We start from the raw sequence: 17,076 nt of genomic DNA on the forward strand, positions 1-17,076 counted from the left end.
CTTTCTAGGGAAGTACTCAAATCAACTGCAAATCAATCATCCACACAAGAATTGACTAGAAACAAACGTAAAAAGCTGAAAAGTGAAGAATGATCAAAACTTACCATCCAATATATGCCAAATAGGAGAACTAGTAGTAGTCGTAGGAATTTGAGCTGATGTAAGAGATGATAGCTGAAGTAGAAGTAAATATAGAATCATTATGTTTCTTAGATATTTTGATAAGATGACCAATAGAATATGGTAAAAGAACTTCATGTAATAAGCTTTAACACACCTGATCAGTAGAACTTGATCCTTTTGAAATAATGGCATAAGTCTGACAAACAATAACAAGAACAATCAAAGAAAGTTATAAAAAAAAATATAACTAGGCTAGTGTACAGACATCCAAGGATTAAAAAAAGGTTTAAAGAGAACATCTGTGACTTGAAATAAAGCGCTCAAGTCAGTAACATATTCAAAAGTGAGATCACTTGCCTGATTAGAAGCCGAACTTTCAGTGTTGAAGCTTGTTCTCAGATCAGTAACCTACACCTTCGAAGTAAATAACAATGAACATAAAGACGGAAACCAGACACATACCCTGAAGACTCTTTGAAATTCATAACAAAATGGATGTGTCCATTTATTTGATAGCCATTTTGCTGACCCAAAATCAAGAGGCAACAAATTCATGTCATATATACATAATTTTATCAACTTGCAACATTATACTCCCTAAAATATTAACCACAAATATTGTACTACAAACTAGTGTCACAGAGGGAAGTACTTGAGCTTCAAAATCTCTAGTTAGCAAAATATTTGCTACTCTAGTATCGTGATAAACAATGACAAGCTGCTTCATGCTTACATTCGGTTTGCATCATCTTTTAGGACCGTACCCCTAAGGCTTTGGACCAAGATGAGATAACTTGGACTCCGTCTATGTTGTAGTGTCAGGGTATCACCCCAAATGAGAGGGAAACCGAGTACTAAAATAGTATGATATTCTGTGAAATTGTAGAGAGATAAAGATTGAAGAAGAAAGTTTGTATTATTTGATGAATGAGTATTACAAGAGATGACTCTCCTATTTATAGTAAAAGTAGTTACAATTTAACTAACTTTGACAGCCTTTAACAAACTTCTAACAGCCTGTAACTAATTTTGACAACCTGTAACTAACTGCTAACAACTTCCTTTACACGTTTTCCTGATGATGCATTGTTCCTGCATCATTCCTACCCCCTTAAGATTGACTTGGCCTCAAGTCGAAAAATCAAAGGTGGGATACTTAAGCTTAAATTTTTCAGCAAATTCCCAAGTACTGTCATCTTCAGGTATTCCTTCCCATTGAATCAGATATTGCACCTTGGCCATATTCTGATGTTTGACCACCCTCCTAGCCAGAATAGCATGAGGAATCAAGACTTGATCTATTGACCTGCCCTTCAACCAATGAGGTATATGAGGTTTGTTAGGTAATGCCCCCTTAAAAATCTTCAATTGACTCACATGGAACACCCTATGAATCTGAACTTCAGGATGTAACTTGAGCTTATAAGCAACCTTGCCTATACTTGCTTCCACCTGGAATGGACCAAAATATTTTGCAGACAATTTATGATTGGTTTGAGAAGTAGACTCTACTGACATCTGCCTATCAGGCTGTAACTTAAGCCAGATCCAGTCACCAATATGAAATGACCTCTCACTTCTATTACTGTCAGCTAAATTCTTCATCCTGCATTGGGCAGTTGTCAGGAATTCTCTTAGTATTTAATCATCTCTTCTCTCTTCTACATAGACCTGTCCACTTCCTCTACTATAGTTTCACCAGGAATATAGGGTAAATGCAATGGTGGAGGTTGATTTTAGATAATCTCATAAGGAGTATGCTGTGTAGCAGTGTGATAATTAGTGTTATACCACCATTCAGCCAAAGGCAACCAATTACTCCAATCCTTTGGTTTCTCTCCACACATACAGCGCAAATATCCTTCTAAACATCTGTTTACCACCTCGGTTTGGCCATCAGTTTGTGGGTGGTAAGCAGAAGACAACTTTAAGTCAGTGCCTTGTAGAGTAAATAAGGCCTTCCAAAATGCACTGAGAAAGACAGCATCTCTGTCACTGACAATACTCCAAGGCCAGCCATGGAGTTTGAAAACATTATCCAAATATCCTTGAGCCACTGTCTTGGCTGAATAGGGATGAGATAAAGCCATAAAATGAGCCATTTTGCTCAACCTGTCAACCACCACAAATATAACATCCTTCCCATGAGATTTGGGTAGTCCTGAGATGAAATCCATAGAGATATCCACCCACACTTCTTCAGGAATGGGAAGAGGCTGTAACAGACCAGGGCTTGCCACAGATTCATTTTTGTTGGCTTAGCAAGTGATACAGTTTCTAATATATTGGTTTATTGACTTTTTTGGCCCTTCCAATAAAAAAGAAACTTCACTCTTTTTATAGTTGCATCTCTACCTGAATGGCCTCCCTGATGAGAAGTATGTAACCATTCTAAGATGAGAGAATGGATTTCTTCATTGCCAGTTAAAACAATTTTATTATGTCTCCTAATTAAACCATCCTTCAATGTGTAAGGATAACAATCCTCTCCCTGCTGTAGCTTGAGAAGTATTTCATTGAAGTAGTTATCCACTGTATAACTGGCCTGAATTCTTTCTTTTAAGTCAGAGTTGATAACAGATAGAGCCATTAACAATAACTCAGCCTCTTGAACTCTTGATAAAGCATCTGCAACCAAATTCTCTTTTCCACACCTGTATTGTATCTCATAGTCAAATCCCATCAACTTTGAAAGCCAAAATTGTTGGAAGGGTGTAGAAATCTTTTGTTGAAGTAACCACTTAAGGTTTTTTTATCAGTCTTAACAATAAAGTGAGCATTAGAAAGGTATTGTTCCCACTTTTGAACTGCTGTCACCAAGGCTAGCAGCTCTTTCTCATAGACTTTCTCATAGACTGATAAATTTTGCCACTTTGGTCCCAAAATCTTACTGATAAAGGCTAAGGGATGGTCATCCTGCATCAAGACTACACCAATCCCTGTCTGAGATGCATCAGTTTCTACCACAAACTGTTTGGAGAAGTCAGGAACTGCCAATACAGGAGCTGTTACCAAAGCTTGTTTCAATGCTTGAAAGGCTAAGTCTGCTTCTTTAGACCACTGAAACCCTTCTTTTTTTAATAACATTGTCAAGGGCTTAGCCATTTGAGCATATCCTTGCACAAACTTCCTGTAGTACCCAGCCAACCCTAGGAAACTCCTTAAGTGTTTGACTATCTTTGGTGTAGGCCAATTTTATACTGCAGCAATTTTCTTAGCATCCGTTTCCACACCTTTACCAGATATGTAATGCCCTAGGTATTCCACCTTGTCACTGGCAAACTCACACTTACTTAGCTTGGCAAACAGTTGTTGTTGAGTCATTAATTCAAATACCAACTTAAGGTGAGTAAGATGATTAGCTAGGCTGTCACTATAGACTAAGATATCATCAAAAAAGACTAAGACACATTTCCTCAATAAAGGCTTAAAAACCCGATTCATCTAGTGTTGAAAGGAGGCAGGAGCATTGGTCAAGCCTAAAGGCATGACTATGAATTCATAATGCCCTGAGTGTGTTTTGAAGGCTGGTTTATAAACATCCTCTTTTGCCATTCTCAACTGATGATAACCAGCTCTCAAGTCTAACTTGCTAAAAATGGCAGCCCCAGCTAACTCATCAATTAGCTCATCCACCACAGGAATTGGGAATTTATCTTTAATGGTTTTCTTATTCAACTCCCTATAGTCTACACACAACCTCCAAGAGCCATCCTTCTTCCCAACTAAGACAACAGGGGATGCAAAAGGACTACAGCTATTCTGGATTATGCCACTGTTAAGCATGTCTTGAATTAATTTCTCAATTATATCTCTTTGTTTCAAGGCATACCTATATGGCCTAATACTTACAGGGTTAGCCCCATTTTTCAAGGGAATTCTATGGTCCAATATTCCTCTTGAAGGAGGGAGAGACTTTGGTTCCTCAAATAAGGCAGAATAGTCTTTTAAAAGATCAGAAATGGGTACATGTATAGCGGATCCTGGTACACAATTTAGAGGACTTAAACCCTGCAAATTTTGGTCTTCCACTTGCATATAGAAGAGATGAATGGCATTACAGAGTAATTTAGGTGTGGCTGTGGTAGCACCTTTAGCAACCTTGGTTGGAATGCCCCTCAAAACATGTTTAATGCCCTTAATTTCAAATGACATCCATAATTTGCTAAAATTCCATTTGACAGTTCCCAAAGTCCGTAACCTTTGCACACCTAAAACCATATCACAACTCCCCAAAGGAATTAACAAAGCCTCACACATAAAGTCAGTATTTTGTAATTTCCATTGAAAATTATGGCACACACTCTGGTAAGCTAAGTGGTTCCCATCAGCAACTGTGACAGCCTGTGGGCTTATGGCACTAACATCTAGATTAAGCTTGTTGGCCAACTCTAAATCAATGAAATTATGTGTGCTTCCTGAGTCAATTAAAATGTGTAAAGGCTTTTTTCCAACATAACCAGTGACCCTCATGGGTTGAAAAGATTGATTTCCACTAAGGGCATTGATAGAAATACAGGGTTCCAAGGTGTCTACCCCAATTGTATCCTCCTCCTCTCCTGAAGTGTCCTTAATAGGACAATCATAATCACTGTCATCATCACCAGGGATTAAAATTGTAAACAATTGAGGTTGTTTAAAACTACACTTGTGCTCTTTAGAATATGGTTTGTCACAGAAATAACACAGCCCCTTGGCAATTTTTGCTGCCCTTTCAGCCATAATTAAATGTCTCTGAGGTATAGACTTTAACCCCACTGAATTTGGTCGAGGCACAGAAGAAGCAGGTGGGGTAGGAAGTAAGGGAGGTTTACTCTGGAAACCAGAAACAGCAGGTCTAGACCCCCCAATAAACCTATTAACTGTCTTATTTGCTTCTATACTCTCTTCTTGTAATCTAGCAAACTCAACAGCTTGTGAAACAGTAGAGGGTTTAAAGGCTTTGACAAAAGGCTTAATTCCAGGTTTTAAGCCCCCAATAAAGCTATCAAGAAAGTACACATCAGGTAGTAAAGGGTTTTTTTGAATCATTGGGGATTTCAGATGTTCAAACTCATCAAGGTAGTCATTTAAGGTTGTGGTTTGTAGCAGTTTATTGAATTTTTCAACTACACTATCACCAATAGAATTTGGGAATCTAGCACAAAGATCAATGACAAAAGTAGACCAAGAAGTATTTACCCTTGCAGCTGTATATGCATTGAACCAGTCAGATGCTTTCCCAGGCAAATGGATACCAGCCAAATCAGCCTTTTGTTCCTCTGGTATTCTGCAAAGATTGAAGTATTTCTCACACTTTTGTACCCAACCACGCGAATTCTCCCCAGAAAAAGAAGGAAACTCAATTTTAGGAGTAAACACGAATTGTCTTGGAGTAGTAGAAATGGAAGAATTAGGATGAACACCAGTGCCTGGATTAAGGTCAGATTGAAGACGTTCTTGAAACAACGTCATTAATTGCGACATTTGAGCTTCCATTGCCTTTCCTTGTTCTATAATGCGCTGATTCTGCTCATTTAATTGTTGTTCCAATGTTTTTAGTTGCGTCTCCATGATAGTCTTGCATGTTTTAGCCAGAATTGAGAAGTGTTTTAATGGCGGAAGTGAGGATCGAAAGAAAGCTGATACCAATGTTGTATTGTCAGGGTATCACCCCAAATGAGGGGAAACCGAGTACTAAAACAGTATGATATTCTGTGAAATTGTAGAGAGATAAAGATTGAAGAAGAAAGTTTGTATTATTTGATGAATGAGTATTACAAGAGAGACTCTCCTATTTATAGTAAAAGTAGTTACAATTTAACTAACTTTGACAGCCTGTAACAAACTTCTAACAGCCTGTAACTAATTTTGACAACCTGTAACTAACTGCTAAAAACTTCCTTTACACGTTTTCCTGATGATGCATTGTTCCTGCATCAGTCTGATTCACCATTTCTCTCTACTTCTCTACTTTCTCTAATTATCCAAATAATCGAATATCTTAGACATTCAATTTATATCATTATAACATAGTGAAAGCAAATCTACGAAATATATTGTTAATTTCACCCAATTATAAGAAAAAAAAACAAAACCCTAGATTCCAAAAATATACCTTGAGGTCCAAAATCGATTTGGACGGAATGAAAGAGGAATTGGCGGTGAGTTCTGGTGAAGGAGAGTTGAACACGCAGACAGAGAGAACGATGAGGCTTGTCAAGAGAGAGCGGCGTGTAGAGGAAAACCGTTAGGGGTGTTGTGGGAGTCGGTTGAGCGTCGTGGGTGGTGGACAACGATAGTGGTGGTGTCGCTAGTGGCCAAGAGTGATGCACGGACTATGGTGGTCCGCCTTGGACGGTGCTGAAGTTGAGGGTGATGTGATGACCGATGAAGGATAAGGGAGGGTTACGAGTTATGACTGATGAAAGAGTGGTGATTGCAAAGGGATTAGTTGAGGAGAGCTGTCATTTTTTTTATTATAATTATTGGCTATTTGCTGCGTTTTATCAAATAAACGCCTCATATGTTGTATTTGAGGCGGTATTTACAAGAAAACGCCTCAAATAGATTTGTATGTATAAAAATAAAAATAATTTGATTTCTATTTGCGGCATTTTGCTTAAAACGCCTCAAATGGAGAGCCGCAAATTAATGTTTTTCTACTAGTGATTTTTTTTTCTTATTTTATCTCTACTTTTGTTATGCATGCACTAGATCTAAAGAACTCATATTAATATGTTAATTAGTTCACCATTAGAAAGGTCTAATAATAAAGGTATATGAACCTAACAATTGGTATCAGAGCATAGGATGTTGCATGCATAATCGATTTATAGTTTTTTCGAGTTATTAGCAACTTAATTAAAACTAATAATTTGTGATTTATTAGATAAAATCACGAAATTTTGATGCATGTTGTATATTCTGGTCCTAAAATATTTTTAGGTCATTTTTATGATTTATGGTATTTTATTGCTCATTTTAATGATTTTTAGTTATTTTATTACATTTTTATGACTAAAATGAAAATTAAAATTCTAAAAATAGTTAAACTAAGTCTCTGATCTTGAAATTTTTATATGACCTCACATGCATATTTTAATTATTGTATGTAAAATTTCGTATAAATTTGATTTATTTTGCATGATTTATGATTTTTATTAGATAAAAATGAATTAAATGGAGGTAAAATGGTTAATTATAGTTAAACTTTAAAACAGGCCATGAAATTTTAATATGTTGTCACATGCATATTTTACTCACTGTGTGTAAAATTTGAGATGAACTTGATTCATTTAGCATGATTTATGAATTTTTAGTGTAAAAATGACATAAATAGTGACTATTTTAGCATAAAGGCTAAAACGAATTACATGTCATGAGAAAATTTTTTTAGGTTACATTTATATCCCACTTATCAGATCTAAAGTTTTAAAATTGATTAGATTAATTTTTGTATGCTTTAGATCTTTTATTTGATAAAACCGATAAATCGCAACTAATTTTTCTTGAAATAAATTCAAAAATTTTGACCATGATGTTTGACATTATGAGTGTCGTGGATATATTCCAGAATTTTCAAAAATTTAAAATTCAAATTTTGAAATTATTGTAATTAAATTTGGATTTATTTCATAAATGTTATGATTTTAGGGTAAAAAATGAGCATAAAATTAAATCAAGTTGAATTATTGTCAAAAATTGAGTGATGACTAATTTTTGAGACCTAAGAGTGTTAGAATAATTAACTTGGACTAAAATTAGATTTTAGTATTAATTTACGATTTTAATAAGTTAAAAATCGCGCATTTCCATAAAACCGGGTTATACAAACGATATAAGTTAAATAGGGCGATTTGGCACATAATTTGGCATGATAGACACATATTATAATGCTGCATATTTCATTGTTAAATGTCATATTTTATTTATGTAATTTTGAATTATGTAATTTTATCTTAGTATGGCTTTAGTTTTAATCGATATTACCCGTAATGTAAGGGAATATTGATTCGGTTGTAATTTAATGTGATCTCGTATCACTTTTATTTTACTAGTTTTACATATTACAAATGTATAATAGGAATAGCTATCTATTTTTATTATTATTTGTAATTCCGGAGTTCCTTCAAGACGGTGTCATTCAGAAAGGCGTTCTGACAAAGACGGTGTTCTAGGGAGGCGTGCCACTTGAAGATTCTGGGGACCAAAGCAGTTGGTTTCCGAATTTGTAATAGATTATTAGATTTTCTATTTTAGGAAGGCCATACTAGGAATTTATTATTTGTTTTGCATTTCTTTTAATATGTTGCATGCATTGCCTAATCGCCATAGCAACACATGCATTTCAAATCGAGTCTTCGATCGTGTCAATTATAATTATCGAGAATTCGACTTTTAGCTCACTTAAAATTGATAGATAATAAATTGACAAGACCTTTACTTTTAAAAAGATTGAGACTTAGCCTTACCAGATAGTAGGAGCCCATGAGTCTAAATTTCATAAGGGGTACAATACGATTTTTCGGGGTGCTTCTATTGACGTTGGATAAGTGGGGTATGTAATAAGTAGTTATTACACTTCGAAAGTTTGGTTGATCTCAACGAAGGTATTTTGCGACCGTAGCCGCAAAAGGTTCGGGCTAAAGATGGATTTAATGTAAAATCATCGACCGAGAGTTCTAATTGTAGAATCGGTTAAGAGGGTTAACTCACCAAGTTATATTAGTAAATATATAGAGGGCCCGTAGGCTCACATCCAAGTTAATATGAATTTTGGATCTCGGAATCATTCATTATAGTTGGATAGAGGTCACTATATGAATGTAATACTTGTATTAATTTTTACGAGTATTATAACGATAAATGTTAATTAATTTCCTTCATATCCGTTTTGTAGTTATCTTTTTCCGCAATGGATTCATCCAACTCATTAACACCGATCACTATTGAATCATGTCACGAATCGTTCGACGAAATTTGCTCTCTAAACAATCTTGATACGACTAGAGAAATTCATTTTGGCATTGGTTCCGATGGTACTCTCAACTTCATTACTACTTCCTCACCTCCTATCACAACTAGCAACTTAGTGAATAAGTCTTGTGAAGACAACCTCACTAATTCCATGGGATCCTTGTCTTTGGAAGTAAGGAGAAAAGAGAAAGCCAGTGGGAGCTTTCGCAAAAGGCTTGCCATTAAGAAGAAAAAGTTCAAAGGAAGGAAGAAAAGTGAGAGGCTTAATTCATACCATAGGGATTTATTGGCTAGTGGGACTGCCAATAATGTATGCCTTTATTGTCATGGCATGGATCATTGGGTGAGGGATTGCCCCATCTTTTTGGGAGATATCAATGATGGACTTGACGATCCACTTGGTAATATTTCTTCCGAAATCTTTGTTATTGATGTAAATTATACTTCCACCTCAACGTGGGTATTGGATACCGGTTGTGGTTCTCACCTTTGTAATCATATACAGGGGCTTAGAAACGTGGAAAAGCTAAACAAGGGTGATGTAGATCTCCGACTAGGAAATGGAGCTAGGGTAGCCGTCACTTCAAAAGGAACTATGTACTTGTTTTAACTAATGGCTTTGAGTTGTACTTACATAATTGTTATTTTGTACCTACTTTATCTAAGAACATCGTTTCCGTTGCCATCTTAGACATGGAAGGATTTTTTTTGCTATTAAGAATAATTGTTGTGAAATCTCAAGGAATAACTTGACCATTGACCAAGGCACTTCAATTAATGGCATTTATGTTCTTGAAATTTTTGACTCAAGCAAAGACATCTATAACATACAATCCAAAAGACTCAAAACAAGTGAACCAAATGAATCATCCATTTGGCATTGTTGATTAGGTCACATAAATGAGAAACACATCAAAAGGCTAGTGTCGACTGGAATTATTGGACCCTTTGATTTTCGATCATATGGAATATGCGAATCTTGTCTCCTTGGCAAAATGATTCGTGCTCTCTTTAGTGATAAAGGGACACGAGCAAGTGATTTGTTGGGGCTAATACACACCGATGTATGTGGTCCAATGAGTATCACCGATAGGGGAAATTATGACTACTTCGTCACTTTTACCGACGATTCAAGTAGATATGGGTATGTTTACGTAATCAAATATAAAAGTGAAGCTTTTGAGAAATTTAAAGAATTTCAAAAGGAAGTAGAGAACCAATTGAACAAGAAGATTAAAGCGCTACGATCCGATTGTGGTGGAGAATATCTTAGCAATGAATTCGATTCTCATGATGTGTGTATTTTATATAAGGTTTTTACCTCATTTTACACGCATTTCTGTACTATTTATGTGGCATCTAGCTACAAATACCCCCGAATATTCTACTTTGGTTCGTTTTGTGTAAATTGCAGGAATAAACCAAAGAGGAGATAAATCGAGCCTAAACTCGTCCCATTTGCATGCATTTATGGAGAACAAGGAGCCGGAGCTTGGAATCTATCACTTTGAAGACACGTGAGCTGGTTTCGGAAGGTGTCATAGTGTCTAACGTGCCAAAATAGCTCGATCGACTACTTTTCTAGTCGATCGAATGCTTTATATACTGAAGGTTACTCGATCGGGCAGTTCCAGTATCCAATCGAGAAGGCAATACAAGGAGTTACTCAATCGAGTGGTTTATTTCCACTCGATCAAAGGGTTTGTCGCTTAGTTGCTCGATCGAGTGATTTATTTCCACTCGATCGAGTGGTTTTATCCGTATAAGAGTTTTTCCGCCTAATTTCGTATGGGCTTTTGTAATTAAGCTATGGATTAGGTTTAAGGAGGGGATTTTGGTATGTTACTAAATACAGTAGACTGCGTAACTCTTTCTCACTCATTCATTATTCACTTAGACTTTTATCTTTTTCTACTGCTTCTTCATTTTATTCTTCTTCTACTCCTTTCTACTCGGATCCGGAACTTGTATTCGGTATTATTATTCCCTTTTAATTCTTGTTCTTATTCTTAATTCATTTCATTGCTTCTATTTCCTCTATTCCTTTATTTTGCTATAGCTATTTGTTTTCATTTCATTTTACTATTATCATGTTTAATTCTTGTCGTCTATTTGTTATTGTTGTTGATTCAATAGTAAGGTGTAGCTAATTTCCCTTTGCTAAGGCTAGGGAATCCATGATTATGAAGGAATAGTAATTGCCGTATTAGGTCTTGTGCTTGTTTGGTCTCTGTTGTTAATCGCTGCATTTAATTGTTTCTGTCTAATTAAGTCGACGCAATTAGTCATTTTATCATAGTAAACCTTGACCTAGACCGGAAGGTTGGAAAGGGCGAGACTAGTAGGGAACATTAGGGCATTGTAGTGAGGGCGGAATCTAAGCTATTTGTGCTTTAGGGCGAATTGAGACCGGAAGGAGATATTCATTGCTCCTCAGACCATACTTGCATTGACCTAAGAACTAGATTGCTTGACTGAATGATCATGGTGAACCGACTATCTTAGTTGCTTTCCCTTTATCTGTTTAATCCTTCTTCTCTGCCTTTTTCTCTTTCTCATTCTCATTAGTTTAAAACAACAACCCAATTAAAACCCCCATTTTGGTTACCGTGACGAACTTAGACAAAGCCGACATTTTCCCATCTCCCTGTGGAGATCGACCCGACTTCCCTAGCTATATTAGTTAGAGCCAGTTGGTTATTTTTTATAGGTATACGACAGCCCTGTCATCTCACTTAAAAGAATGTGGTATTGTATCACAACTCACTCCTCCGGGCACACCTCAACTCAATGGTGTTGCTGAAAGGACGAATCGAACCCTACTAGATATGGCTCGATCTATGATGAGTCAAACGGATCTACCGGATTCGTTTTGGGGTTTCGCAATTCTAACGGCCATGAAATCATTAAAAAAATGTCCAACAAAAGCTGCAGATAAGACTCCATATGAGATATGGAAGGGAAAAGTCCCAAACTTGTCATATATGAAAATTTGGGGTTGTGAAGCTTATGTAAAGAACAAGTCTACCGACAAGCTAGCACCTAAATCTGACAAGTGTTACTTTGTAGGTTATCCAAAGAACACTCGTGGGTATTACTTCTATAACCATCATGAGAACAAAGTGTTTGTGGCTTATGAGGCTGTCTTTCTAGAATTTCAATACATTTCTAGAAGACAGAGTGGGAAAAAATTTGAACTTGACGAAGTTAAAGAACCACAAACTCGAGAAGAGGTGCAAGAAGATGTTCCTTCATCGTCTAATCAAGTTATTGTTCCTTCCGAACCTAGGAGGTCAAGTAGGGTTAGTCGTCAACCCGATCGATACGTGGGCATCATCGAGTTGGATGACGAATTGGACGTCTTACTTTTAGAAAGGGACAAACCCGTAACCTATAAAGCTGCAATTTCTAGTCCAAATTCAACTTTATGGCAAGTGGCCATGCAATTCGAAATAAAATCTATGCATGAGAACCAAGTATGGGACTTGGTTGATTTGCCTAAAGGTGGGAGACTCCTTCAATACAAATGGATATTTAAGGTAAAAAATGGTATAGAAGGACATGATGATGTCTATAAAGGAAGGCTAGTTGCAAAAGGTTTCACCCAAGTCCATGGTTTACACTATGACGAAACCTTTGCCTCCGTATCCATGCTTAGATCAATTCGGATTATGTTAGCGATTGCCACATTTCATGATTATGAAATATGGCAAATGGATCTCAAAACCACCTTCCTAAATGGGTATTTAGAGGAGGAAGTTTATATGACACAACCTGTGGGTTTTATACATCCTGAAAATCCTAACATGGTATGCAAACTGAAGAGATCCATCTATGGTCTTAAGCAAGCATCAAGAAGTTGGAACATCGTTTTGATCATGTTATAAAAGAGAATGGTTTCACTCGGAGTTTCGAAAAACCATGTTTATACATGAAGTTTAGTGGGAGCAAAGTCACCTTTCTAATCTTGTATGTAGACGACATCCTTCTCATTGGCAATGATATACCAATGCTTATCTCTATTAAGGGATAGCTAGGGAATCATTTCCAAATGAAAGATTTAGGAGAGGCACAACGCATATTGGGTATCCGGATCTATAGAGATAGATCCAAGAGGATATTGGCACTAAGTCAAGAGTCTTATATTGATAAGGTTCTTCGACGTTTCAACATGGACAAATCCAAGAGGGTTTTTATCCCAATGGGTAATGGGGTTACATTGAGCAAGTCTCAGTCACCCACAGAACCTGATGATGTTGAACGTATGAAATTGATCCCTTATGCTTCCGCCGTGGGATCAATCATGTATGCCATGATATGCACTCGTCCCGATGTATCGTATGCTTTGAGCATGGCAAGTAGATATCCAGCCAAACCAGGTGAGTGTCACTGGATAGCCGTCAAGAATATCCTTAAGTATATGAGAAGAACTAAGGATTCATTCTTGGTGTTTGGAGGAGATTCTGAGCTAAGTGTGAATGGTTACACTGACTCGAGCTTTCAAACTGATAGGGATAATTTAAAATCCTAGATTGGCTTTGTTTTCATGATTAATGGTGGGGCGGTTAGCTGGAGGAGCTTCAAAGAGTCGGTCATTGCGGATTCTACAACGGAGGCTGAGTACATTGCAGCGTCTGAAGCTGCCAAGGAAGCCGTGTAGATTAGGCAATTTTTGGAGGGGCTAAGGATAGTTCGTACCGCCAAGGATCCCATCACGATATTCTATGATAATAGTGGGGCAATCTTTCAAGCTAAAGAGCCCAAGTCTAGTAACAAGTCTAGACACGTACTTATAAAATTTCATGTAATTAGAGATTTCATTGAAAGGAAGGAAAGAGCGATTTGTAAGGTTGGGACGGATGATAACATTGCTGATCCTTTAACTAACCCTTTATCGCAGGCTAAGCATTACCAACATGTTATTTCCATGGGTCTGAAACACATGCCAAGTTTGTATTAGATTATAAGATATGAAATGAAAAACTTTGTTTTTGGTTTATATATGATAATCGCATTTATCGTTTGAGTTTCTTTATGCAAACTCATTTATTTATTACTTTATTATATCCAAATGGGTTATTAAGATAAAATTGAACCCCATTGAAGTGAACTGGATTAACATAGTATTCGCCCTTAGTTACTTAAAGGAGATGACGTCTCGAAGTGACTAGAGTGTGATGCGATTGATGGCAAGTTCAAGTGCCATAGGGTCATGTGGGATAACTAGTCGATCACATAGACAGACTGTATGAGACACTCTGTCGGGCAGTGACCGCTTATAGAGTTCTGGAAATTCACAAAGCCTGGTTGTGGCGAGAGCTAATATAGTATTCTTATGAGTCGATTCTTTTGACTAGAGACTATTCGCCCAAGTTGGCACAAGTTTCTGATTGGCTTTGATTTATACTCTACGACTGTCATAACTGAAGTCAAATGAGTATGTGATCAAGAATCACTAGAAAATTTGTTATATGTAATTTAATTAATGTAAATAATGATATTTATTTGATAAATATGCATTAAATTAATTAATAACATGTTACATACTACATGTGACACATTGTGTGACAAATGACAAAATAAAATGGATGTCCATTTTATGTGATGGACCGAAATGGCGAAGGATTAGAGGATGGTGGGTGATTTATTTTAATAGCTAAAATAAGATCATGATCACACTACTTACCTAGCCTTACATGCCTAAGGTTTAGAGAAGAACAAAAGGAAAAGGGAAGGGCCATGCATTGGCCTTCCTCCTCCCCAAAACCGGCACCCTCTTTCTCAAATAGAGAAGTTGTTCTCTATTTTCATTAGTGCATTATTCATTCATTTTCTCATCTTATACTTTTAACACATCTCTCTAAAAATGGTTTGAGAAACCTTAAAAATTGTTCATCCAAAATTCTAATTTCAATATAAGATTACTAGTGTAGTAATAAGAATATTATTAGAATCATTTTAAGGATACTAATATACTAATCTAGTTAATTAGTATATTTTAGATTTAAGGGTATTGTTTTGGGTGCAACAAGAGGAGGATCTCAATACTTGGGATTTTGGAGGATCATCCATTACATTTAAGCTCAAGAACAAATAAGGAAGGTGACCTTATTTGTGCCCTTATTTCGAGCTATATAACAATGTAAGGAATATTATTTTTCTTATTTTATCTCTAGTTTTGTTATGCATGCACTAGATCTAAAGAACTCATATTAATATGTTAATTAGTTCACCATTAGAAATGTCTAATAATAAAGGTATATGAACCTAACAGAGACTCGCAGACAGGTAGGGCACCGGCAGCCCGGTTGTGCACACCTAATGCCTTGTGAAAAGTTGATTTTTGAAGAAGAAATATAGGGGACTCCCAGCCGGGTAGCCCACCGGCAGCCGGCAGCCCGGTTGTGCAAGCCTGATGAATCCAAAGATGAAGAAAGACTATCAGAAGACTCCTAGCTGGGCAGGCCACCGACGGCCGGTCCACCGACTGGGGCCCTTTCTCCGCATTTCAACTACCTTGTAGTTATTGACCTAATTTTCGTGTAACCTATAAATACCCCCTCCCTAATTCATTTTGGAAACAATACCCTAGATCTCAAATATTTCCTAATTTTATGCTAAGTTTCCATAATCAAGTTTTAATCTTTCCTTAATTATTCCTTAATTAGTCTATAAATTATTTTAGATCTAGTTAAATTCAATAGTTTACATCTTAGTGGTTGAGTTGTAATTGAAGATTTGAAGCAGTTCTTCCATTTATAATCCAAAGTTTCCATCTTTCTTAAGTGTTGGCATAATTTCTTTCCTTGTTCACTTTAGTTTTCAATTGTTTATATTTCTACTTCCATCTATAATTGTTATTTGAATTAGCATAATGTTTATTGTTATGTTTATGTTGTTCTTTCCAATTGTTTACATTTATCTTGTTAACATGTGTGAGTAGTCCTCTCTAGGGTTTAGGGGGATCTCAAGTAAAGGTAGAGGTTGTGAATGGGTTGTTAACATTTATTTTTGGGTGATTTATTGGTCTTTATAAACATGCATAAAAGGTGTTTGATGAAATGTGTGAGTGAAAGTTTGCATCTTTTGTCAATATATGCTTAGTATTTCTTTGAATGAGAGTTCTTAGGGATGCTTGATAGTGTGTTTGTGATGAGTTGATAATACAACAACATCAGAATCTTAATCCCAAAATGATTTGGATTGACTGACATGAATCATCCTTTGGAACCGTCTATGGGTGAACGCACACACCTCAATGCGAAAAAAAAAGAAAAAAAAAGTGAAAAATAAAAGGGGAGTGGTAAAATTATGGGTTTTAAAATCAAAGTCCGGATTTATTTTATAAAAATTTAGAATTTAAATCGAGAATAAAGATGGAAACGATTTTTGAAAATTGAAGTAAAACTTACGGATCCGGAATACTTTAAAAGTGAACCAAGTATTAATATATAAGAAAGTTGTTGGTAAAAAGGTGTAATAAATCCGAAAAGACAAATAATTTTTATTAAAAAAATTAATAAAAAAATTAAATATCTCAAATAACATCAAATACTAAAAATCCACATGTATCATCGCCCTCCATTGTGCCCTCTCCGTCACCATTCCCTCATCCAGCCCGAAAAATCTCATATTGTGCTGTATCACTTTCAACCATGTGTGTTTTGGTCTCCCTCTACCCCTAGCAACCTTTTCTGTTGCCCCGGTCTCCAGCCTCCTAACAGGTGCGTCCATAGGTCTCCTTCTCACATGGCCAAACAATCTTAGTCGGTTTTTCATCATCTTGTCCTCTATTGACGCCACTTTCACCTTTTCCCTAATCACCTCATTCCTTAATCGATCTTCCCTTGTATGGCCACACATCCACCTCAACATACGCATCTCTGCCATACTCATCTTTTGAATGTGACAATGTTTCACGGCCCCACACTCGGAGCCGTAAAGTAAGGCATGCCTAATCGTTGTGCGGTAAAATTTTCCCTTTAATCCTTGGGG

At 36.4% G+C, this 17,076-nt stretch overlaps 2 protein-coding genes across 2 annotated transcripts; both read right to left on the minus strand.

Annotated features, from left to right (window-relative positions):
• Positions 1–1,251: 1,251 nt before the first annotated feature.
• Positions 1,252–1,728, minus strand: LOC141627551 (uncharacterized). Its single transcript, XM_074440790.1, has one exon. It carries the CDS (start codon positions 1,726–1,728, stop codon positions 1,252–1,254), a length of 477 nt encoding a protein of 158 aa, XP_074296891.1.
• A 1,839-nt stretch (positions 1,729–3,567) lies between these two features.
• LOC141627552 (uncharacterized) lies at positions 3,568–5,676 on the minus strand. The gene has a single exon (XM_074440791.1). The coding sequence runs from the start codon at positions 5,674–5,676 to the stop codon at positions 3,568–3,570; it is 2,109 nt and encodes a 702-aa protein (XP_074296892.1).
• Between the last annotated feature and the right edge of the window lie 11,400 nt (positions 5,677–17,076).

The sequence above is a fragment of the Silene latifolia genome, chromosome Y (assembly GCF_048544455.1).
Source record: "Silene latifolia isolate original U9 population chromosome Y, ASM4854445v1, whole genome shotgun sequence".
NCBI lineage: Eukaryota > Viridiplantae > Streptophyta > Magnoliopsida > Caryophyllales > Caryophyllaceae > Silene > Silene latifolia.

Bases quoted from the DNA above. Each gene is read 5' to 3' on its own strand.
- LOC141627552 (XM_074440791.1), bottom strand. From the start codon at position 5,676: ATGGAGACGCAACTAAAAACATTGGAACAACAATTAAATGAGCAGAAT.
- LOC141627551 (XM_074440790.1), bottom strand. From the start codon at position 1,728: ATGAAGAATTTAGCTGACAGTAATAGAAGTGAGAGGTCATTTCATATT.